Genomic DNA, 26,758 nt, shown 5'->3' on the forward strand with positions numbered 1-26,758 from the left:
CCCTATATTATATTTATTAACCCCTAATCTGCCGCCCCCAACGTCGCTGCTACCTTACCTACAATTATTAACCCCTAATCTGCCGACCGGACCTCACCGCTACTATAATAAAGTTATTAACCACTAATCCGCCTCACTCCCGCCTCAATAACCCTATAATAAATAGTATTAACCCCTAATCTGCCCTCCCTAACATCGCCGACACCTAACTTCAAGTATTAACCCCTAATCTGCCGACCGGACTATAATAAATTTATTAACCCCTAAAGCTAAGTCTAACCCTAACACTAACACCCCCCTAAGTTAAATATAATTTAAATCTAACGAAATAAATTAACTCTTATTAAATAAATTATTCCTATTTAAAGCTAAATACTTACCTGTAAAATAAACCCTAATATAGCTACAATATAAATTATAATTATATTGTAGCTATTTTAGGATTTATATTTATTTTACAGGCAACTTTGTATTTATTTTAACCAGGTACAATAGCTATTAAATAGTTAATAACTATTTAATAGCTACCTAGTTAAAATAATTACAAAATTACCTGTAAAATAAATCCTAACCTAAGTTACAATTAAACCTAACACTACACTATCAATAAATTAATTAAATAAAATACCTACAATTAAATCTAACACTACACTATCAATAAATTAATTACATGAAATGCCTACAAATAAATACAATTAAATAAACTAACTAAAGTACAAAAAATAAAAAAGCTAAGTTACAAAAAATAAAAAAATTAATTACAAACATAATAAAAATATTACAACAATTTTAAGCTAATTACACCTACTCTAAGCCCCCTAATAAAATAACAAAGCCCCCCAAAATAAAAAAATGCCCTACCCTATTCTAAAATTAAAATAGAAAAGCTCTTTTACCTTACCAGCCCTTAAAAGGGCCTTTTGCCAGGCATGCCCCAAAGAATTCAGCTCTTTTGCCTGGAAAAAAAAACACAATACCCCCCCAACATTACAACCCACCACCCACATACCCCTAATCTAACCCAAACCCCCCTTAAATAAACCTAACACTAAGCCCCTGAAGATCTTCCTACCTTGTCTTCACCACACTGGGTATCACCGATCCGTCCAGGCTCCGAAATCTTCATCCAAGCCCAAGCGGGGGCTGGAGATCCATCATCCGGCTGAAGTCTTCTATCAAGCGGCAAGAAGAAGTCTAGAAGAGGCTCCAAAGTCTTCATCCTATCCGGGCAGAAGAGGAGATCCGGACCGGCAACCATCTTCATCCAAGCGGCATCTTCTATCTTCATCCGATGACGAGCGGCTCCATCTTCAAGACCACCGGCGCGGATCCATCCTCTTCTTCCGACGTCCTAAGTCCGAATGAAGGTTCCTTTAAATGACGCCATCCAAGTTGGCATCCCTCGAATTCCGATTGGCTGATAGGATTCTATCAGCCAATCGGAATTAAGGTATGGAACATTTGATTGGCTGATTGAATCAGCCAATCAGATTGAGCTCGCATTCTATTGGCTGTTCCGATCAGCCAATAGAATGCGAGCTCAATCTGATTGGCTGATTGGATCAGCCAATCAGATTGAACTTGAATCTGATTGGCTGATTCCATCAGCCAATCAGATTTTTCCTACCTTAATTCCGATTGGCTGATAGAATCCTATCAGCCAATCGGAATTCGAGGGACGCCATCTTGGATGACGTCATTTAAAGGAACCTTCATTCGGACTTAGGACGTCGGAAGAAGAGGGTGGATCCGCGCCGGAGGTCTTGAAGATGGAGCCGCTCGTCATCGGATGAAGATAGAAGATGCCGCTTGCGCTTGGATGAAGATTTCGGAGCCTGGACGGATCGATGATACCCGGTGTGGTGAAGATAAGGTAGGAAGATCTTCAGGGACTTAGTGTTAGGTTTATTTAAGGGGGGTTTGGGTTAGATTAGGGGTATGTGGGTGGTGGGTTGTAATGTTGGGGGGGGGGTATTGTGTTTTTTTTTTCAGGCAAAAGAGCTGAATTCTTTGGGGCATGCCCCGCAAAAGGCCCTTTTAAGGGCTGGTAAGGTAAAAGAGCTTTTCTATTTTAATTTTAGAATAGGGTAGGGCATTTTTTTATTTTGGGGGGCTTTGTTATTTTATTAGGGGGCTTAGAGTAGGTGTAATTAGCTTAAAATTGTTGTAATATTTTTATTATGTTTGTAATTAATTTTTTTATTTTTTGTAACTTAGCTTTTTTTATTTTTTGTACTTTAGTTAGTTTATTTAATTGTATTTATTTGTAGGTATTTCATGTAATTAATTTATTGATAGTGTAGTGTTAGATTTAATTGGAGGTATTTTATTTAATTAATTTATTGATAGTGTAGTGTTAGGTTTAATTGTAACTTAGGTTAGGATTTATTTTACAGGTAATTTTGTAATTATTTTATCTAGGTAGCTATTAAATAGTTATTAACTATTTAATAGCTATTGTACCTGGTTAAAATAATTACAAAGTTGCCTGTAAAATAAATATTAATCCTAAAATAGCTACAATATAATTATAATTTATATTGTAGCTATATTAGGGTTTATTTTACAGGTAAGTATTTAGCTTTAAATAGGAATAATTTATTTAATAAGAGTTAATTATTTCGTTAGATTTAAATTATATTTAATTTAGGGGGGTGTTAGTGTTAGGGTTAGACTTAGCTTTAGGGGTTAATACATTTATTAGAGTAGCGGTGAGGTCCGGTCGGCAGATTAGGGGTTAATACTTGAAGTTAGGTGTCAGCGATGTTAGGGAGGGCAGATTAGGGGTTAATACTATTTATTATAGGGTTAGTGAGGCGGATTAGGGGTTAATACATTTATTATAGTAGCGGTGAGGTCCGGTCGGCAGATTAGGGGTTAATTATTGTAGGTAGCTGGCGGCGACGTTGTGGGGGGCAGATTAGGGGTTAATAAATATAATATAGGGGTCGGCGGTGTTAGGGGCAGCAGATTAGGGGTACATAGGTATAATGTAGGTTGCGGCGGTGTACGGAGCGGCAGATTAGGGGTTAAAAAAAAATGCAGGGGTCAGCGATAGCGGGGTCGGCAGATTAGGGGTTAATAAGTGTAAGGTTAGGGGTGTTTAGACTCGGGGTACATGTTAGGGTGTTAGGTGCAGACATAGGAAGTGTTTCCCCATAGGAAACAATGGGGCTGCGTTAGGAGCTGAACGCTGCTTTTTTGCAGGTGTTAGTTTTTTTTTCAGCTCAAACAGCCCCATTGTTTTCTATGGGGGAATCGTGCATGAGCACGTTTTTGAAGCTGGCCGCGTCCGTAAGCACCGCTGGTATTGAGAGTTGCAGTGGCGGTAAATATGCTCTACGCTCCCTTTTTGGAGCCTAACGCAGCCCTTCTGTGAACTCTAAATACCAGTGGTATTTAAAAGGTGCGGGGGGAAAAAAGCCAGCGTTAGCTACGCGGGTCGTTACCGACAAAACTCTAAATCTAGCCACATGTCTAAATTTTAAATGAGCAGTAGATGTTTTTTATGATACCTTTTAAAATATACTTACAATTTGATGCCCCTTGAATCATGTGACAGCCATAAACCAATCATAGACTCATAAGTATAGAATATGAACTCTTGCCCATACTGAGGCCTATTTACCATTGAAGCAGAAAGTTTGGAAACTGGTGATAAAAACATTTATCGTCATTACAGTCTAGGGGAGAATTTTTTCAGATTCAAAACTTTTACACCACAATGGAAACTAGGACCCAGTAGGAGTTGGTGCCTTCTCAGAAAGTGTGCACAATTTCATAATGGAGATAATTGGAAAGTCTCTTAACCCCTTAATGATCAGCGACGTACCCTGTACATCACTGGTCTTTCTATGGGTGTGTGTGTTTTTTTTTATAGCGCGGTCTTGGGAGGGAGGGCAAGACCCATGCTATTATAAACAGACAAACCCTTAATGACCAGCAATGTACAGGGCACACAGCTGTCATTAAGGGGTTAAAACTTGGGTAGAACTTTTGTTGTATTCAGGAGCGCAAGATTACCTTCAGTTTGGTAACCAATAACTAAATAGGTACACATAAGGGGGCCGATTTATTAAATGTCCACCCGACATTGCTAAATGCCAATAGCATACACTGTCGACATTTATCATTGAGTAGTAAGAAGTGAATACAGCACCAACAAGAGGCCAAGGGATAAATATACTCACAGAGAGATAAAAGAAGATTATTTAATGAACCATGTTAAAAAGCATCAGTAATAAAAGACTATATATAAAAAATGTAAAAAGCACATATAAATAAAATTACAAATACAGGAATATCTTACAGAAGCGGCTCAAAGGGCCAAAGCTGATAATTACAATAAAAACAGAGGTAATAACAGGTGATCAGTGTGAGTGGTACACCAGAATAAGAGTGTATACTAATAAAACAGAATTAGCCTAAGTACTAGTCTTGAGAAAGGCCCTTTTTTGAGGGCAGAAACTCGTTGACATATTGGTAAGCATTATTTTATTTTATTTTAATCTTTACTTCATTCTCATATTGGATACACTATGTTGTGAATTTCTTTTTTTACAGGGACACTTTTTAGGATACCATAGGAGCAGCTGACAGGTGCTAGGATCCAATCAGCTACTTCAGCTACCACACTCAGGAATTTGGATCTGTTAAAGTAACTAACATTGGAAGGAATCAATTTCATCACTTTCACCTTGTTTTTCATCACCCATTTTTTCTATTTTTTAGTTTTGATTGACTTATTTTTGTTCTTCACTAACATTTGTTGATCAACTTTTTGGAACACTTTTTTGGATTATATTTTATTTTTTATGTTATTGCATATTGTGTATTTTATTTTTTATGTTATTGCATATTGTGTATTTTATTTAATTATATCTTAACCTCACTGGATTAAGTAGCTAGCATTTTTATATCCATTTGCACTCACTCACTATTTGATCGTATCTATACAATTATTTTGCTACCCCCCTTTTTTTGCACTGCAGTGCATTTTTCTATTTTTTGGAACACTATTTTTGAAAAAAATTTTGAACACTATTGTTTGTACTATTGATTATTAGTTTTTTGCTTGATGCACTTGTTATAGTTGTACTTAGGCTAATTCTGTTTTATTAGTATACACTCTTATTCTGGTGTACCACTCACACTGATCACCTGTTATTACCTCTGTTTTTATTGTAATTATCAGCTTTGGCCCTTTGAGCCGCTTCTGTAAAATATTCCTGTATTAGTAATTTTATTTATATGTGCTTTTTACATTTTTTATATATAGTCTTTTATTACTGATGCTTTTTAACATGGTTCATTAAATAATCTTCTTTTATCTCTCTGTGAGTATATTTATCCCTTGGCCTCTTGTTGGCGCTGTATTCACTTCTTACTACTTGTGCATATTTTTTGGAGGTTGGTTAGGATCTCTGTTTGGATACAGCTTGGGGATTACCTTAGCGCTTGTACACTACCCCTTTTTCACTATTGACATTTATCATTGCACAAGCATTTTACAAGAAATGCTTGTGCAATGCCGCTACCTGCACATTCGCGGCCAATCAGCCACTAGCAGGGGGTGTCAATCATCCCGATCTCATCTGATCGTGATGATTGCAGTCTGCTACCTCAGAGGTGGCGGACGAGTTAAGACCGCTGCTTAATAAATGTACCCCTAGGTCTTTACTGGGGATTTCTACAATCTAATGCAATTTACAGTTTTCGAATGTCACTTTCGAATTCAAATGTTTATAATTAGATTGAATGTCTTCATTTGAAATTTCGAATGTAACATTTGATTTAACAAATACTATTCAGAAGTTCAGTAGTTCATGTGGTAGGGAATTTAGTAAATTGATAGCCAATAGATACAAATATATCAATTCGAATTTTTCGAATTCGAATATTACATAATTAAAATATTACATTATTTAAAGAAAGCATTAGAATTACTATTTTAAATATATAAATTCTGATTTTTCTAATTCGAATATTGCATAATTTGAATAGAATATTACATTTAAGGAAAGCATTAGAAATATTATTACATTAAACAATTGTTAGAATGTTGTACAAACATTTGAAATTTGAAACGAACGAACAAATATGTTAAAATAAGTTTAATTTTTTGAATGTTGTAAAACATTCCCCCGCCCCTAGTAAAGTATGCAGCTAAAGTGGTGAGAAGTATAATTATATGGAAAAATATAATGTTCCACAGCTATAAAAAAAATACTTACCATAACAAGCAAACATTTTCTTTCCTAAAAAAAACCCAAAAAGCAAAGAAACATTTGTTCAGGATTTTTTAAAATTGTTTTCAGTGCAATTCCATTATTTGTTTTTTCTATCCTGCATCTAATTATAGCGTCTGCGAAAATTCTTTAGCTTATCAAATGATTTATCTATGAAAATTCTCATACACTTTTAATGGAGAGTTTTGTAGAAAAATATTTAGATAAACTTATGTTAGTAACAGTGTGCTGTTCCGTTCTAGAACGTGCTACTCATAATTGCAGTGATTCCATTTTTAATCATTTATATCTGTTCTCGACCTGTGATCTGACTTATGTGCTGATTAAAGAATCTTTAAATACAAACAGGAGCGTAACAAAAAGACAATGCAAAATCACTAAGTCTGATAGTCTTATTAGATTTTTCTTTATGATAAATTTCAAAATTTACTTACAATTTGATGCCCATTGTATCATGTGACAGCCATAAGCCAATCACAGACGCAATAGTATACAATATGAACTCTTGCCCATACTGAGGCCTAGCTCTATTGAGGCAGAAACTGGTGATAAAAACATTTATCGCCATTACAGTCCAGGGGAGAATTTTTATGTTACTACCAGTTTCCAAACTTTAACACCTCAATGGAAAGTAGGCCTTAGTAGGAGCTGGTCCTTCTCAAAAAGTGTGCACAATTTCATAATGGAGATAATTGGAAAGTCTCTTAACCCCTTAATGATCAGCAACGTACAGGGTGTGGTAAGTGTCCGTGGGCTGAACTCTGTGTCCTGCAGGGTTTCCCCTCAGTGAGTCACTTCTATAATCAGACTCCTTTCAAGGTGCGCTACAAAGTCCCATCTTATTTTCCCACGAGTTTACACGGTAAGATTGTTAGCAAGAAGCGCCAAGGCACTATGGACATGCACAAACGTGGTTGGGTGGGCTTGTTCTAATGCGTTTCACAGGATCTAACTGCTTTGAGTGCGTCCATAGTTCCTTGTCGCTTTTTGCTAGCAATCTTAACCCTAAAAAGTGCAATCTTAACCCTACCCCAGTCGTGTTACCTAAAACTACCCATATGGGAGACACATAATACTCAAAACCGCCATCCAACTATAAAGGGAGGGAGGGCCGGACAAGCAAGAATCTTCGGCCAGATCAGCAGCAAGAGCCCTAGGACTTCCTGTAGGGACCTTATAAAGGTAAGTAAAAAAATCTTCCTACAAAATGCAACACTGTTGCAATTACACCTCTCACCCCACTTTGCCTAAACCCTTACGGCTGTTCCAACCCCAAGAAGTGCTATGCACTAACTTTTTTTAAATGCTTATTTACTTGAGCACTTTATTGTATGTATGTGCTTAACCTTTGTATACTTAAAGGGTCATGAAATCCAAATTTTTTCTTTCATGATTTAGAAAGAGCATGTCATTTTAAACAAGTTTCTAATTTATTACTATTATCTAATTTCCTTCATTCTTTTAATATCCTTTGCTGAAAAGCATACCTAGATAAGCTCCATAGCTGCTGATTGGTGGCTGCACATAGATGCCTTGTGTAATTGGATCACCTATGTGCATTGCTATTTCTTCAACAAAGGATATCTAAATAATTAAGCAAATTAGATAATAGAAGTAAATTGAAATTTTGTTTCCTCTATCTGAATTTGGGTTTAATGTCCTTTTAAATGTAAGTTACACCGCTTCAAACTAAAACTCGCCTTTAGTGAATCCCGCGAAGGACTATTTAGGACTGACTGATCTTTTTAAAGAATCTTTCATTAAAGGGGTCCTTTAAAGAATGAAGCCCTTAGAAACAAACAATACACAGCCAAATAAAATATTCTGGCTAATTAATTTAGTATTGAGGTTTATTGCCTAATTTGTTTGAAAGCATTTTTTTAAAATGAAACATTAAAGAGACAATGCACTCAAGCCATCAGCAGATAAAAATTAAAGGGACAGTCTAGTCTTAAATAAACTTCAATGATTTAAATAGAGAATGTAATTTTACACAATGTTTCAATTTACTTTTATCACTAATTTTGCTTTGTTCGCTTGTATTCTTAGTTTAAAGCTAAACCTAGGAGGTTCATATGCTAATTTCTAAGCCATTGAAGGCTGACTCTTGTCTCAGGGCATTTTGACAGTTTTTCACCACTAGATGGTGTTAGTTCATGTGTGTCATATAGATAACACTGTGCTCACGCACGTGGAGTTCAGGTGAGCCAGCTCTGATTGGCTAAAATGGATGTCTGTCAAAAGAACTGAAATAAGGGGGGCAGTTTGCAGAGACTTAGATACAAGGTAATCACAGAAGTAAATCGTGTATTAATATAACTGTGTACAACTAGGGAATGGGTAATAAAGGGATTATCTATCTTTTTAAACAATACAAATTCTGGTGTAGACTGTCCCTTTAATTGTATTACAAGCAGCCGCAGGAAACACTACTGCTCATTCTTGGTTACACAGCTACCAATACTGCTGTATTGATATTTTCAGTATTGATGGTTACAACAGGCAAAAACAGCTATTTCAAATGACAACATTAAATTACCTTGTATCTAAGTCTCTGCTGACTGCCTCCTCATTTCAAATCATTTGACAGACTTGCATTTCAGGCAATTAGTGCTGACTCTTAAATAACTTCACGTGCATGAGCACAATGTTATCTATATGAAACACATGAACTAACACCCTCTAGCTGTGAACAATAGTCAAATGCATTTAGCTAAGAGGCGGCCTTCAAGGGCTTAGAAATTAGCAAGAGCCTACCTAGGTTTAGCTTTCAACTAAGAATAACAAGAGAATAAAGCAAATTTGATGATAAAAGTAAATTAGAAAGTTGTTTGAAATTATGTGCCCTATCTGAATCATGAAAGTTTAATTTGGACTTTACAATCCCTTTAACTAGTCCAAAATTTAGAATTTTATCATTCCAAACATTTTCCTATAAAATTTTGGAAAATAGATGGGGGGCGGGGGTTATTGCACTACAAAATTATCTTGAATACTTTGCGATAAATTACTTTATTTGGGGGGGGTCTTCAAATAGATTTGAAAGAGTTTGAATTTGAAAAACGCTTGCAAAGTTAATTATGAATGACTGTTTTTAGAGTGTACAGAATTAGCGTCACATTGTCTGGGCTAACTGCTTAATAAAGCTCACTAATAAGGACTCCTATATTTTTAAAAAAAGTAGATTAAAACACTGGTATTCTAATTAATCTCTTGGTATAAATATAGATTCTCTACTTGATGTCTGTAAATACTGAAGTATGCTGCAGCCTTCAACAAAGGTGGTGAAACTTCAGTATGAGTCTAAGCTGGGACTCCAAACAAATTTGCTGGCACTTTGCCTCTGGGCAACCACCATACTGCTTGGTGTCACTAATTAATAAGTGATGCCAACTGCTGTGTGGTACTTTGCACTGTTATGTTTGGACACCATCTAAGTCACGGTTAAACTTTGGATTTAGCATATAGTTTACTGTCAGCTCGATTACGAGTTTTGCGTTATGAGGGAAATAGCAGCGTTGTGCCCCATAACGCTTCATTTTCCCTAACGTTGCCATTACAAGTCTTGTCAGTATAGGGGTACCGCAAGCCTTGTAGCCTGTAGTGCAACGTCAGTACCGCACTCCTAAAAATGACGTTTTTGAATGGGACTTCCATAGCGCCGGTATTACAAGTTTTCCTGGAAGGCCAAAAAAGCGAGTGGTACACCCTATACCGACAAGATCTGTACCGCCATCTAAAGTCAGTAGTTATGAGTTTTATGCTATAAAGCTGTAACATAAAACTCATAACTAAAGTGTTAAAAAGTACACTAACACCCATAAACTACCTATTAACCCCTAAACTGAGGCCCTCCCGCATCGCAAACACTATATTAAACTCATTGACCCCTAATCTGCCGCTCCTGACATCGCCGCCACTAAGAAAAGTTTTTAACCCCTATTCCGCCGCTCCCCGACATTGTCCCCACTATAATAAACCTATTAACCCCTAACCCACCGCCCTCCCGCATCGCAAACACTATTTAAATATTATTAACCCCTAATCTGCCGTCCGCCCACACCGCCGCTATAATAAACCTAATAAGCCCTAAACCGCAAGCCCCCCACAACGAAATATACTAAAATAAACTATTAACCCCTAAACCGACCCCCCCACAATGAAATAAACTAATTTAAACTATTAACCCCTAAACCTAATGCCCCCCTAACTTTATATTAAAATTACAATTTCCCTATCTTAAATTAAATTAAAACTTAACTGTCAAATTAAAAAAACAAGTTTAAAATAAAAATTAAACTAATATAATTATTAAACTAGAATTAAACTAACTACCAATTAAATAAAACCAAACTACACATTTAAAAAATCCTAACACTACTCTAAAAATTACAAAATGTATCTAATTACCAAAAAAAACCTAAATGACAAAAATAACAAACGAAATGATCAAAAATAAGCGGGACTTCAACAACTGTAAGTGGATCGCCGTGGTTAGTGGATCGCCGTGGTTAGTGGATCGCCGTGGTTAGTGTTAGGTTTTTTTAATTTTTTTTTCGGTGGGCTTATTTTTTAGTTTAGGGTTTGGGCTTTCTAAATAGAGCTAAATGCTCTTTTAAGGGCAATGCCCATACAAATGCCCTTTTCAGGGCAATGGTTAGCTTAGGTTTATTAAGAAAGCTTTTTTATTTTGGGGGGTTGGTTGGGTGGTGGGTTTACTGTTGGGGGGGTATTTTTTTTTTACAAGTAATAGAGCTGTTTAACTCAGGGCAATGCCCTACAAATGGCCCTTTTAAGGGCTATTGGCAGTTTATTATAGGCTAGGGGTTTTTTTTATATTGGGGGGGGGCTTTTTTATTGTGATAGGGCTATTAGATTAGGTGTAATTCTTTTTTATTTTTGATCATTTCTTTTGTTATTTTTATTGATTTAGTGTTTGTTATTTTTTGTAATGTTAGGTGTTAGTATAATGTAGCTTAGGTTTTATTTTACGGGTAAGTTTGTATTTATTTTAGCTAGGTAGTTAGTAAATAGGTAATAATTATTTACTAACTAGTCTACCTAGTTAAAATAAATACAAACTTACCTGTGAAATAAAAATAAATCCTAACGGCTAGATTTAGAGTTTTGTCGGTAACGACCCGCGTAGCTAACGCCGGCTTTTTTCTTGCCGCACCATAAAAATAACTCTGGTATTGAGAGTCCATATAATGTCAGCGTTAGGCTCCAAAAAGGGAGCGTAGAGCATAATTTAACGCCACTCCAACTCTCGATACCAGAGTTGCTTACGGACGCGGCCAGCCTCAAAAACGTGCTCGTGCACGATTCCCCCATAGGAAACAATGGGGCTGTTTGAGCTGAAAAAAAACCTAACACCTGCAAAAAAGCCGCGTTCAGCTCCTAACGCAGCCCCATTGTTTCCTATGGGGAAACACTTCCTACGTCTGCACCTAACACTCTAACATGTACCCCGAGTCTAAACACCCCTAACCTTACACTTATTAACCCCTATTCTTCCGCCCCCGCTATCGCTGACCCCTGCATATAATTATTAACCCCTAATCTGCCGCTCCGTAAACCGCCGCTACTTACATTATCCTTATGTACCCCTAATCTGCTGCCCCTAACACCGCCGACCCCTATATTATATTTATTAACCCCTAATCTGCCCCCCACAACGTCGCCTCCACCTACCTACACTTATTAACCCCTAATCTGCCGAGCACACCGCACCGCTATTATTATAAAGTTATTAACCCCTAATCCGCCTCACTAACCCTATAATAAATAGTATTAACCCCTAATCTGCCCTCCCTAACATCGCCGACACCTAACTTCAATTATTAACCCCTAATCTGCCGACCGGAGCTCACCGCTATTCTAATAAATGTATTAACCCCTAAAGCTAAGTCTAACCCTAACACTAACACCCCCCTAAGTTAAATATAATTTAAATCTAACGAAATTAATTAACTCTTCTTAAATAAATTATTCCTATTTAAAGCTAAATACTTACCTGTAAAATAAACCCTAATATAGCTACAATATAAATTATAATTACATTGTAGCTATTTTAGGATTAATATTTATTTTACAGGCAACTTTGTAATTATTTTAACCAGGTACAATAGCTATTAAATAGTTAAGAACTATTTAATAGTTACCTAGTTAAAATAATTACAAAATTACCTGTAAAATAAATCCTAACCTAAGTTACAATTAAACCTAACACTATACTATCATTAAATTAATTAAATAAAATACCTACAATTACCTACAATTAAACCTAACACTACACTATCAATACATTAATTAAATACAATATCTACAAATAACTACAATGAAATAAACTAACTAAAGTACAAAAAATAAAAAAGAACTAAGTTACAAAAAATAAAAAAATATTTACAAACATAAGAAAAATATTACAACAATTTTAAACTAATTACACCTACTCTAAGCCCCCTAATAAAATAACAAAGACCCCCAAAATAAAAAATGCCCTACTCTATTCTAAATTACTAAAGTTAAAAGCTCTTTTACCTTACCAGCCCTGAACAGGGCCCTTTGCGGGGCATGCCCCAAGAAGTTCAGCTCTTTTGCCTTTTAAAAAAAACATACAATACCCCCCCCCAACATTACAACCCACCACCCACATACCCCTAATCTAACCCAAACCCCCCTTAAATAAACCTAACACTAAGCCCCTGAAGATCTTCCTAGCTTGTCTTCACTCTACCAGGTTCACCGATCCGTCCTGAAGAGCTCCTCCGATGTCCTGATCCAAGCCCAAGCGGGGGGCTGAAGATGTCCATGATCCGGTCGAAGTCTTCATCCAAGCGGGGCAGAAGAGGTCTTCCATCCGATTGAAGTCTTCATCCAGGCGGCATCTTCTATCGTCATCCATCCGGAGCGAAGCGGCAGCATCCTGAAGACCTCCGACGCGGAACATCCATCCTGCCCGACGACTGAACGACGAATGACGGTTCCTTTAAATGACGTCATCCAAGATGGCGTCCCTCGAATTCCGATTGGCTGATAGGATTCTATCAGCCAATCGGAATTAAGGTAGGAATATTCTGATTGGCTGATGGAATCAGCCAATCAGAATCAAGTTCAATCCGATTGGCTGATCCAATAAGACAATCAGATTGAGCTCGCATTCTATTGGCTGATCGGAACAACCAATAGAATGCGAGCTCAATCTGATTGGCTGATTGGATCAGCCAATCGGATTGAACTTGATTCTGATTGGCTGATTCCATCAGCCAATCAGAATATTCCTACCTTAATTCCGATTGGCTGATAGAATCCTATCAGCCAATCGGAATTCGAGGGACGCCATCTTGGATGACGTCATTTAAAGGAACCGTCATTCGTCGTTCAGTCGTCGGGCAGGATGGATGTTCCGCGTCAGAGGTCTTCAGGATGCTGCCGCTTCGCTCCGGATGGATGACGATAGAAGATGCTGCCTGGATGAAGACTTCAATCGGATGGAAGACCTCTTCTGCCCCGCTTGGATGAAGACTTCGACCGGATCATGGACATCTTCAGCCCCCCGCTTGGGCTTGGATCAGGACATCGGAGGAGCTCTTCAGGACGGATCGGTGAACCTGGTAGGGTGAAGACAAGGTAGGAAGATCTTCAGGGGCTTAGTGTTAGGTTTATTTAAGGGGGGTTTGGGTTAGATTAGGGGTATGTGGGTGGTGGGTTGTAATGTTGGGGGGGGGTATTGTATGTTTTTTTTAAAAGGCAAAAGAGCTGAACTTCTTGGGGCATGCCCCGCAAAGGGCCCTGTTCAGGGCTGGTAAGGTAAAAGAGCTTTTAACTTTAGTAATTTAGAATAGGGTAGGGCATTTTTTATTTTGGGGGTCTTTGTTATTTTATTAGGGGGCTTAGAGTAGGTGTAATTAGTTTAAAATTGTTGTAATATTTTTCTTATGTTTGTAAATATTTTTTTATTTTTTGTAACTTAGTTCTTTTTTATTTTTTGTACTTTAGTTAGTTTATTTCATTGTAGTTATTTGTAGATATTGTATTTAATTTATGTATTGATAGTGTAGTGTTAGGTTTAATTGTAGGTAATTGTAGGTATTTTATTTAATTAATTTAATGATAGTATAGTGTTAGGTTTAATTGTAACTTAGGTTAGGATTTATTTTACAGGTAATTTTGTAATTATTTTAACTAGGTAACTATTAAATAGTTCTTAACTATTTAATAGCTATTGTACCTGGTTAAAATAATTACAAAGTTGCCTGTAAAATAAATATTAATCCTAAAATAGCTACAATGTAATTATAATTTATATTGTAGCTATATTAGGATTTATTTTACAGGTAAGTATTTAGCTTTAAATAGGAATAATTTATTTAAGAAGAGTTAATTAATTTCGTTAGATTTAAATTATATTTAACTTAGGGGGGTGTTAGTGTTAGGGTTAGACTTAGCTTTAGGGGTTAATACATTTATTAGAATAGCGGTGAGCTCCGGTCGGCAGATTAGGGGTTAATAATTGAAGTTAGGTGTCGGCGATGTTAGGGAGGGCAGATTAGGGGTTAATAATATTTATTATAGGGTTAGTGAGGCGGATTAGGGGTTAATAACTTTATTATAGTAGCGGTGCGGTCTGCTCGGCAGATTAGGGGTTAATAAGTGTAGGCAGGTGGAGGCGACGTTGAGGGGGGCAGATTAGGGGTTAATAAATATAATATAGGGGTCGGCGGTGTTAGGGGCAGCAGATTAGGGGTACATAGCTATAATGTAGGTGGCGGCGCTTTGCGGTCGGCAGATTAGGGGTTAATTATTGTAGGTAGCTGGCGGCGACGTTGTGGGGGGCAGGTTAGGGGTTAATAAATATAATACAGGGGTCGGCGGTGTTAGGGGCAGCAGATTAGGGGTACATAAGTATAACGTAGGTGGCGGTCGGCAGATTAGGGGTTAAAAAAAATTAATCGAGTGGCGGCGATGTGGGGGGACCTCGGTTTAGGGGTACATAGGTAGTTTATGGGTGTTAGTGTACTTTAGGGCACAGTAGTTAAGAGCTTTATGAACCGGCGTTAGCCCAAAAAGCTCTTAACTCCTGGTTTTTTTCTGCGGCTGGAGTTTTGTCGTTAGAATTCTAACGCTCACTTCAGACACGACTCTAAATACCGGAGTTAGAAAGATCCCATTGAAAAGATAGGATACGCAATTTACGTAAGGGGATCTGCGGTATGGAAAAGTCGCGGCTGAAAAGTGAGCGTTAGACCCTTTTTTGAGTGACTCCAAATACCGGCGGTAGCCTAAAACCAGCGTTAGGAGCCTCTAACGCTGGTTTTCACGGCTACCGCCAAACTCTAAATCTAGGCCTAAGTTAGCTACAATATTATAATTATTAGTTATATTGTATCTAGCTTAGGTTTTATTTCACAGGTTTGTATTTAGTTTTAAATAGTTATTATTTAGTTAATAAATGTAAATTTAATTTAGCTATATTTTAATTATGTTAAAGTTAGGGGGTGTTAGGGTTAGGGTTACATTAGGGTTACATTAGGGTTAATAGTTTAATTAAGGTTGTTGCGATTAGTGATGTCGCGAACCTAAAATTTTGCATTCGCGAACGGAAAACGCGAACTTTGTCAAATGTCCGCGAACCGGCGAACTGGGCGAACCACCATTGACTTCAATGGGCAGGCGAATTTTAAAACCCACAGGGACTCTTTCTGGCCACAATAGTGATGGAAAACTTGTTTCAAGGGTACTAACACCTGGACTGTGGCATGCCGGAGGGGGATCCATGGCAAAACTCCCATGTAAAATTACATAGTTGATGCAGAGTCCATAAAGGGCATAAATTACCTAACATTCCTAAATTGTTTGGAATAACGTGCTTTAAAACATTAGGTATGATGTTGTATCGATCAGGTAGTGTAAGGGTTACGCCCGCTTCACAGTGACAGACCAAACTCCCCGTTTAAAGGGACAGTCTACACCAGAATTTTTATTGTTTTAAAAGATAGATAATCCCTTTATTACCCATTTCCCAGTTTTGCATAACTAACACATTTATAATAATATACTTTTAACCTCTGTGATTATCTTGTATCTAAACCTCTGTCAAAAGAACTGAAAAAAGGGGCAGTTTGCAGACTTGCAGTCTAGCCAATCAGTGCCTGCTCCCAGATAACTTCTCATGCACGAGCACAGTGTTATCTATATGAAATACGTGAACTAACACCCTCTGATGTTTCACAGTCAAAAAAGTATTTTTTTTTAAATTTACACTACTGTTACAACAGATAAGAGTGGTGGCACTTAGCAAGTGGGGCTGGCACACACGCTGGCAGGCAGGCAACTGCAATTAGATTACACTAGCAGACTGATGTTTCACAGTCAAAAAAGTTTTTGTTTTAAAATATTTACACTACTGTTATAACAAATATGATTGGTGGCACTAGTTGGCAAGTGGGCCTGGCACACACGCTGGCAGGCAGGCAACTGCAATTCAGTTACACTAGCAGACTGATGTTTCACAGTCAAAAAAGTTTTTATTTTAAGTACTGTTACAACAAATATGAGTGGTGCCACTAACTTGGCAAGTGGGCCTGGCATACACGCTGGCAGGCAGGCAACTACAATTAGATTACACTAAAAGACTGATGTTTCACAGTCAAAAAAGTTTTTATTTAAAATATTTACACTACTGTTATAACAAATATGATTGGTGGCACTAGTTGGAAAGTGGGCCTGGCACACACGCTGGCAGGCAGGCAGGCAGGCAGGCAGGCAACTGCGATTAAATAACGCTAGCAGACTGATGTAAAAGTTGTTGTTTTTTTAAATTTAAACTAATGTTACACCAGATAGGAGTGGTGGCACTCAGGATGGAAGTAGGCACAGTATATGCTGGGAGCCTGACACACAGGCTGGCACTAGTGGCACGCTGGCCTGGCAACTAAAATTAAATAACAATAGCAGACTGATGTAAAAGTTTTTTTTTTAAAAATTTACACTGATGTTACACCAGATATAAGTGGTGGAAAACAGAGCTATTAATCACAGTATATGCTGTGGGCCTGACACACAGGCCTAATGGAAAATTAAATTAGATTACACTAGCAAAATTATGTAAAAGTTTTTTGGTTTTTTTTAATTTACACTAATGTTACACCAGATATAAGTGGTGGAAAACAGAGCAATTAGGCACAATATATGCTGTGTACCTGACACACATGCCTGATGGAAAACGAAATTAGATTACACTAGCAAAATGAGGTAAAAGTTTATTTTTTTAAATTTACACTAATATTAAGCAGATATAAGTGGTGGCACAGAAGAATTAATCACAGTATATGCTGTGAGCCACAGGCTGACAGGCAGGCAAAGGGCTGAAGTTCTAGCCCTAAAAAGGGCTTTTTGGGGTGCTGTCCTTACAGCAGAGACGAGATGAGTCCTTCAGGGCTGTAGTGGACACTAAATACACTAGCCTAGCTATCTATTTCCCTATAATATCCACATCAGCAGCACTAAACCTCCTCTCACTAAGACAGCAGGATCGTTATGACTCTAAAATGGCTGCTGCCCAGTAGCTGGGAGGGTCTGGGAGGAAGTGTCTGCTGCTGATTGGCTGAAATGTGTCATCAGACTGTGAGACACAGGGTCAAAGTTTCATCAATGATGACTAATAGGGGGGCGGATCGAACATAGCATATGTTCTCCCGCCGTGGCGAACGCGAACAAGCTAAGATCGCCGGGAACTGTTCTCCGGCAAACAGTTCACGACATCACTAGTTGCGATGTGGGGGGCTGCACCTAACACTCTAACATGTACCCCGAGTCTAAACACCCCTAACCTTACACTTATTAACCCCTATTCTTCCGCCCCCGCTATCGCTGACCCCTGCATATAATTATTAACCCCTAATCTGCCGCTCCGTAAACCGCCGCTACTTACATTATCCTTATGTACCCCTAATCTGCTGCCCCTAACACCGCCGACCCCTATATTATATTTATTAACCCCTAATCTGCCCCCCACAACGTCGCCTCCACCTACCTACACTTATTAACCCCTAATCTGCCGAGCGCACCGCACCGCTATTATTATAAAGTTATTAACCCCTAATCCGCCTCACTAACCCTATAATAAATAGTATTAACCCCTAATCTGCCCTCCCTAACATCGCCGACACCTAACTTCAATTATTAACCCCTAATCTGCCGACCGGAGCTCACCGCTATTCTAATAAATGTATTAACCCCTAAAGCTAAGTCTAACCCTAACACTAACACCCCCCTAAGTTAAATATAATTTAAATCTAACGAAATTAATTAACTCTTCTTAAATAAATTATTCCTATTTAAAGCTAAATACTTACCTGTAAAATAAACCCCAATATAGCTACAATATAAATTATAATTACATTGTAGCTATTTTAGGATTAATATTTATTTTACAGGCAACTTTGTAATTATTTTAACCAGGTACAATAGCTATTAAATAGTTAAGAACTATTTAATAGTTACCTAGTTAAAATAATTACAAAATTACCTGTAAAATAAATCCTAACCTAAGTTACAATTAAACCTAACACTATACTATCATTAAATTAATTAAATAAAATACCTACAATTACCTACAATTAAACCTAACACTACACTATCAATACATTAATTAAATACAATATCTACAAATAACTACAATGAAATAAACTAACTAAAGTACAAAAAATAAAAAAGAACTAAGTTACAAAAAAATAAAAAAATATTTACAAACATAAGAAAAATATTACAACAATTTTAAACTAATTACACCTACTCTAAGCCCCCTAATAAAATAACAAAGACCCCCAAAATAAAAAATGCCCTACTCTATTCTAAATTACTAAAGTTAAAAGCTCTTTTACCTTACCAGCCCTGAACAGGGCCCTTTGCGGGGCATGCCCCAAGAAGTTCAGCTCTTTTACCTTTTAAAAAAAACATACAATACCCCCCCCCAACATTACAACCCACCACCCACATACCCCTAATCTAACCCAAACCCCCCTTAAATAAACCTAACACTAAGCCCCTGAAGATCTTCCTAGCTTGTCTTCACTCTACCAGGTTCACCGATCCGTCCTGAAGAGCTCCTCCGATGTCCTGATCCAAGCCCAAGCGGGGGGCTGAAGATGTCCATGATCCGGTCGAAGTCTTCATCCAAGCGGGGCAGAAGAGGTCTTCCATCCGATTGAAGTCTTCATCCAGGCGGCATCTTCTATCGTCATCCATCCGGAGCGAAGCGGCAGCATCCTGAAGACCTCCGACGCGGAACATCCATCCTGCCCGACGACTGAACGACGAATGACGGTTCCTTTAAATGACGTCATCCAAGATGGCGTCCCTCGAATTCCGATTGGCTGATAGGATTCTATCAGCCAATCGGAATTAAGGTAGGAATATTCTGATTGGCTGATGGAATCAGCCAATCAGAATCAAGTTCAATCCGATTGGCTGATCCAATCAGACAATCAGATTGAGCTCGCATTCTATTGGCTGATCGGAACAACCAATAGAATGCGAGCTCAATCTGATTGGCTGATTGGATCAGCCAATCGGATTGAACTTGATTCTGATTGGCTGATTCCATCAGCCAATCAGAATATTCCTACCTTAATTCCGATTGGCTGATAGAATCCTATCAGCCAATCGGAATTCGAGGGACGCCATCTTGGATGACGTCATTTAAAGGAACCGTCATTCGCCGTTCAGTCGTCGGGCAGGATGGATGTTCCGCGTCAGAGGTCTTCAGGATGCTGCCGCTTCGCTCCGGATGGATGACGATAGAAGATGCTGCCTGGATGAAGACTTCAATCGGATGGAAGACCTCTTCTGCCCCGCTTGGATGAAGACTTCGACCGGATCATGGACATCTTCAGCCCCCCGCTTGGGCTTGGATCAGGACATCGGAGGAGCTCTTCAGGACGGATCGGTGAACCTGGTAGGGTGAAGACAAGGTAGGAAGATCTTCAGGGGCTTAGTGTTAGGTTTATTTAAGGGGGGTTTGGGTTAGATTAGGGGTATGTGGGTGGTGGGTTGTAATGTTGGGGGGGGGTATTGTATGTTTTTTTTAAAAGGCAAAAGAGCTGAACTTCTTGGGGCATGCCCCGCAAAGGGCCCTGTTCAGGGCTGGTAAGGTAAAAGAGCTTTTAACTTTAGTAATTTAGAATAGGGTAGGGCATTTTTTATTTTGGGGGTCTTTGTTATTTTATTAGGGGGCTTAGAGTAGGTGTAATTAGTTTAAAATTGTTGTAATATTTTTCTTATGTTTGTAAATATTTTTTTATTTTTTGTAACTTAGTTCTTTTTTATTTTTTGTACTTTAGTTAGTTTATTTCATTGTAGTTATTTGTAGATATTGTATTTAATTTATGTATTGATAGTGTAGTGTTAGGTTTAATTGTAGGTAATTGTAGGTATTTTATTTAATTAATTTAATGATAGTATAGTGTTAGGTTTAATTGTAACTTAGGTTAGGATTTATTTTACAGGTAATTTTGTAATTATTTTAACTAGGTAACTATTAAATAGTTCTTAACTATTTAATAGCTATTGTACCTGGTTAAAATAATTACAAAGTTGCCTGTAAAATAAATATTAATCCTAAAATAGCTACAATGTAATTATAATTTATATTGTAGCTATATTAGGATTTATTTTACAGGTAAGTATTTAGCTTTAAATAGGAATAATTTATTTAAGAAGAGTTAATTAATTTCGTTAGATTTAAATTATATTTAACTTAGGGGGGTGTTAGTGTTAGGGTTAGACTTAGCTTTAGGGGTTAATACATTTATTAGAATAGCGGTGAGCTCCGGTCGGCAGATTAGGGGTTAATAATTGAAGTTAGGTGTTGGCGATGTTAGGGAGGGCAGATTAGGGGTTAATAATATTTATTATAGGGTTAGTGAGGCGGATTAGGGGTTAATAACTTTATTATAGTAGCGGTGCGGTCCGCTCGGCAGATTAGGGGTTAATAAGTGTAGGCAGGTGGAGGCGACGTTGAGGGGGGCAGATTAGGGGTTAATAAATATAATATAGGGGTCGGCGGTGTTAGGGGCAGCAGATTAGGGGTACATAGCTATAATGTAGGTGGCGGCGCTTTGCGGTCGGCAGATTAGGGGTTAATTATTGTAGGTAGCTGGCGGCGACGTTGTGGGGGGCAGGTTAGGGGTTAATAAATATAATACAGGGGTCGGCGGTGTTAGGGGCAGCAGATTAGGGGTACATAAGTATAACGTAGGTGGCGGTCGGCAGATTAGGGGTTAAAAAAAATTAATCGAGTGGCGGCGATGTGGGGGGACCTCGGTTTAGGGGTACATAGGTAGTTTATGGGTGTTAGTGTACTTTAGGGCACAGTAGTTAAGAGCTTTATGAACCGGCGTTAGCCCAAAAAGCTCTTAACTCCTGTTTTTTTTCTGCGGCTGGAGTTTTGTCGTTAGAATTCTAACGCTCACTTCAGACACGACTCTAAATACCGGAGTTAGAAAGATCCCATTGAAAAGATAGGATACGCAATTTACGTAAGGGGATCTGCGGTATGGAAAAGTCGCGGCTGAAAAGTGAGCGTTAGACCCTTTTTTGAGTGACTCCAAATACCGGCGGTAGCCTAAAACCAGCGTTAGGAGCCTCTAACGCTGGTTTTCACGGCTACCGCCAAACTCTAAATCTAGGCCTAAGTTAGCTACAATATTATAATTATTAGTTATATTGTATCTAGCTTAGGTTTTATTTCACAGGTTTGTATTTAGTTTTAAATAGTTATTATTTAGTTAATAAATGTAAATTTAATTTAGCTATATTTTAATTATGTTAAAGTTAGGGGGTGTTAGGATTAGGGTTACATTAGGGTTACATTAGGGTTAATAGTTTAATTAAGGTTGTTGCGATTAGTGATGTCGCAAACCTAAAATTTTGCATTCGCGAACGGAAAACGCGAACTTTGTCAAATGTCCGCGAACCGGCGAACTGGGCGAACCACCATTGACTTCAATGGGCAGGCGAATTTTAAAACCCACAGGGACTCTTTCTGGCCACAATAGTGATGGAAAACTTGTTTCAAGGGTACTAACACCTGGACTGTGGCATGCCGGAGGGGGATCCATGGCAAAACTCCCATGTAAAATTACATAGTTGATGCAGAGTCCATAAAGGGCATAAATTACCTAACATTCCTAAATTGTTTGGAATAACGTGCTTTAAAACATTAGGTATGATGTTGTATCGATCAGGTAGTGGTTAATAATATTTATTATAGGGTTAGTGAGGCGGATTAGGGGTTAATAACTTTATTATAGTAGCGGTGCGGTCCGCTCGGCAGATTAGGGGTTAATAAGTGTAGGCAGGTGGAGGCGACGTTGAGGGGGGCAGATTAGGGGTTAATAAATATAATATAGGGGTCGGCGGTGTTAGGGGCAGCAGATTAGGGGTACATAGCTATAATGTAGGTGGCGGCGCTTTGCGGTCGGCAGATTAGGGGTTAATTATTGTAGGTAGCTGGCGGCGACGTTGTGGGGGGCAGGTTAGGGGTTAATAAATATAATACAGGGGTCGGCGGTGTTAGGGGCAGCAGATTAGGGGTACATAAGTATAACGTAGGTGGCGGTCGGCAGATTAGGGGTTAAAAAAAATTAATCGAGTGGCGGCGATGTGGGGGGACCTCGGTTTAGGGGTACATAGGTAGTTTATGGGTGTTAGTGTACTTTAGGGCACAGTAGTTAAGAGCTTTATGAACCGGCGTTAGCCCAAAAAGCTCTTAACTCCTGGTTTTTTTCTGCGGCTGGAGTTTTGTCGTTAGAATTCTAACGCTCACTTCAGACACGACTCTAAATACCGGAGTTAGAAAGATCCCATTGAAAAGATAGGATACGCAATTTACGTAAGGGGATCTGCGGTATGGAAAAGTCGCGGCTGAAAAGTGAGCGTTAGACCCTTTTTTGAGTGACTCCAAATACCGGCGGTAGCCTAAAACCAGCGTTAGGAGCCTCTAACGCTGGTTTTCACGGCTACCGCCAAACTCTAAATCTAGGCCTAAGTTAGCTACAATATTATAATTATTAGTTATATTGTATCTAGCTTAGGTTTTATTTCACAGGTTTGTATTTAGTTTTAAATAGTTATTATTTAGTTAATAAATGTAAATTTAATTTAGCTATATTTTAATTATGTTAAAGTTAGGGGGTGTTAGGGTTAGGGTTACATTAGGGTTACATTAGGGTTAATAGTTTAATTAAGGTTGTTGCGATTAGTGATGTCGCGAACCTAAAATTTTGCATTCGCGAACGGAAAACGCGAACTTTGTCAAATGTCCGCGAACCGGCGAACTGGGCGAACCACCATTGACTTCAATGGGCAGGCGAATTTTAAAACCCACAGGGACTCTTTCTGGCCACAATAGTGATGGAAAACTTGTTTCAAGGGTACTAACACCTGGACTGTGGCATGCCGGAGGGGGATCCATGGCAAAACTCCCATGTAAAATTACATAGTTGATGCAGAGTCCATAAAGGGCATAAATTACCTAACATTCCTAAATTGTTTGGAATAACGTGCTTTAAAACATTAGGTATGATGTTGTATCGATCAGGTAGTGTAAGGGTTACGCCCGCTTCACAGTGACAGACCAAACTCCCCGTTTAAAGGGACAGTCTACACCAGAATTTTTATTGTTTTAAAAGATAGATAATCCCTTTATTACCCATTTCCCAGTTTTGCATAACTAACACATTTATAATAATATACTTTTAACCTCTGTGATTATCTTGTATCTAAACCTCTGTCAAAAGAACTGAAAAAAGGGGCAGTTTGCAGACTTGCAGTCTAGCCAATCAGTGCCTGCTCCCAGATAACTTCTCATGCACGAGCACAGTGTTATCTATATGAAATACGTGAACTAACACCCTCTGATGTTTCACAGTCAAAAAAGTATTTTTTTTTAAATTTACACTACTGTTACAACAGATAAGAGTGGTGGCACTTAGCAAGTGGGGCTGGCACACACGCTGGCAGGCAGGCAACTGCAATTAGATTACACTAGCAGACTGATGTTTCACAGTCAAAAAAGTTTTTGTTTTAAAATATTTACACTACTGTTATAACAAATATGATTGGTGGCACTAGTTGGCAAGTGGGCCTGGCACACACGCTGGCAGGCAGGCAACTGCAATTCAGTTACACTAGCAGACTGATGTTTCACAGTCAAAAAAGTTTTTATTTTAAGTACTGTTACAACAAATATGAGTGGTGCCACTAACTTGGCAAGTGGGCCTGGCATACACGCTGGCAGGCAGGCAACTACAATTAGATTACACTAAAAGACTGATGTTTCACAGTCAAAAAAGTTTTTATTTAAAATATTTACACTACTGTTATAACAAATATGATTGGTGGCACTAGTTGGAAAGTGGGCCTGGCACACACGCTGGCAGGCAGGCAGGCAGGCAACTGCGATTAAATAACGCTAGCAGACTGATGTAAAAGTTGTTGTTTTTTTAAATTTAAACTAATGTTACACCAGATAGGAGTGGTGGCACTCAGGATGGAAGTAGGCACAGTATATGCTGGGAGCCTGACACACAGGCTGGCACTAGTGGCACGCTGGCCTGGCAACTAAAATTAAATAACAATAGCAGACTGATGTAAAAGTTTTTTTTTTTTAAATTTACACTGATGTTACACCAGATATAAGTGGTGGAAAACAGAGCTATTAATCACAGTATATGCTGTGGGCCTGACACACAGGCCTAATGGAAAATTAAATTAGATTACACTAGCAAAATTATGTAAAAGTTTTTTTTTTTTTTTAATTTACACTAATGTTACACCAGATATAAGTGGTGGAAAACAGAGCAATTAGGCACAATATATGCTGTGTACCTGACACACATGCCTGATGGAAAACGAAATAAGATTACACTAGCAAAATGAGGTAAAAGTTTATTTTTTTAAATTTACACTAATATTAAGCAGATATAAGTGGTGGCACAGAATAATTAATCACAGTATATGCTGTGAGCCACAGGCTGACAGGCAGGCAAAGGGCTGAAGTTCTAGCCCTAAAAAGGGCTTTTTGGGGTGCTGTCCTTACAGCAGAGACGAGATGAGTCCTTCAGGGCTGCAGTGGACACTAAATACACTAGCCTAGCTATCTATTTCCCTATAATATCCACATCAGCAGCACTAAACCTCCTCTCACTAAGACAGCAGGATCGTTATGACTCTAAAATGGCTGCTGCCCAGTAGCTGGGAGGGTCTGGGAGGAAGTGTCTGCTGCTGATTGGCTGAAATGTGTCATCAGACTGTGAGACACAGGGTCAAAGTTTCATCAATGATGACTAATAGGGGGGCGGATCGAACATAGCATATGTTCGCCCGCCGTGGCGAACGCGAACAAGCTAAGATCGCCGGGAACTGTTCTCCGGCAAACAGTTCACGACATCACTAGTTGCGATGTGGGGGGCTGACAGTTTAGGGGTTAATAGCTTTATTTAGTGGTAGTGATGTGAGAGACCAGAGGTTTAGGGGTTAATAGCTTTATTTAGGTGGTGGCGATATCGGGAGTGGCAGATTAGGGGTTAATAACTGTAGGCAAGTGTCGGCGATGTTGGGGGTGGCAGATTAGGGGTGTTTAGACATGGGGTTTATGTTAGGGTGTTAGGTTTCAACTGTATTTTCTTTTTCCCCATAGATATCAATGGGGCTGCATTACGGAGCCTTTCTTTCCGCGATCACAGGTGTTAGGTTTTTTTCTGCCGGCTCTCCCCATTGATGTCTATAGGGAAATCGTGCATGAGCATGTCAAAGCAGCGCTCTTTTTCGGAGAGGTATGGAGCTCAACGCAACCATATTGCCCACACAAGCCGGCTTTTTTAAAACTTGCAATGGCAGCGCTATAGGGGATTGAATAACGCAACTTTTGTTGCGTTCGTTAATTTCCCTATATCGCTCAAAACTCATAATCTAGCTGTGTGTTTTTAACCAACAAGCAGAGTTTATAGCCTGAACACTTACTGATCATAAAGTATCCAGCAACAGCAGCAGAAATAACGCAAGGGAGGATAGATCCAACAACAGCAATGTTCAGAGGGGAAGTTTTCTTTGGTTCTGAAAATGAAACATAAAATTAGACACAAGAGTTGAGTAAGAGAAAAGTCAGTAAATCTTTAACCCCTAAGTGTGTATGGTGCTGGTCATGTGACATCAGTGTGACTTACAGTACAGACCTCACTAGATACGTGCCCAGAGCTCAGTAACCTGTCTGTCTCTCACATACTACAGTGACAGCACATGAGCACAATGTTATCAGTTAGTACTGGTCATGTGACATCAGTGTGACTTACAGTACAGACCTCACTAGATATGTGCCCAGAGCTCAGTAACCTGTCTGTGTCTCACATACTACAGTGACAGCACATGAGCACAATGTTATCAGTTAGTGCTGGTCATGTGACATCAGTGTGACTTACTGTACAGACCTCACTAGATATGTGCCC

General features: G+C 38.6%; 1 protein-coding gene across 1 annotated transcript in view; it reads right to left on the minus strand.

Moving 5' to 3' along the window:
• Positions 1 to 26,758, minus strand: part of LOC128667056 (uncharacterized) — a 342,615-nt gene that overhangs the window by 25,621 nt on the left and 290,236 nt on the right. The window contains exons 15-16 of the mRNA XM_053721939.1: positions 26,277 to 26,369; positions 6,234 to 6,257 (exon numbers count right to left, since the gene is read on the minus strand). Coding sequence (XP_053577914.1) covers positions 6,234 to 6,257; positions 26,277 to 26,369 — 117 coding nt within the window. The remainder of the gene's footprint in view (positions 1 to 6,233; positions 6,258 to 26,276; positions 26,370 to 26,758) is intronic.

The sequence above is a fragment of the Bombina bombina genome, chromosome 7 (assembly GCF_027579735.1).
Source record: "Bombina bombina isolate aBomBom1 chromosome 7, aBomBom1.pri, whole genome shotgun sequence".
Taxonomy (NCBI): Eukaryota; Metazoa; Chordata; class Amphibia; order Anura; family Bombinatoridae; genus Bombina; species Bombina bombina.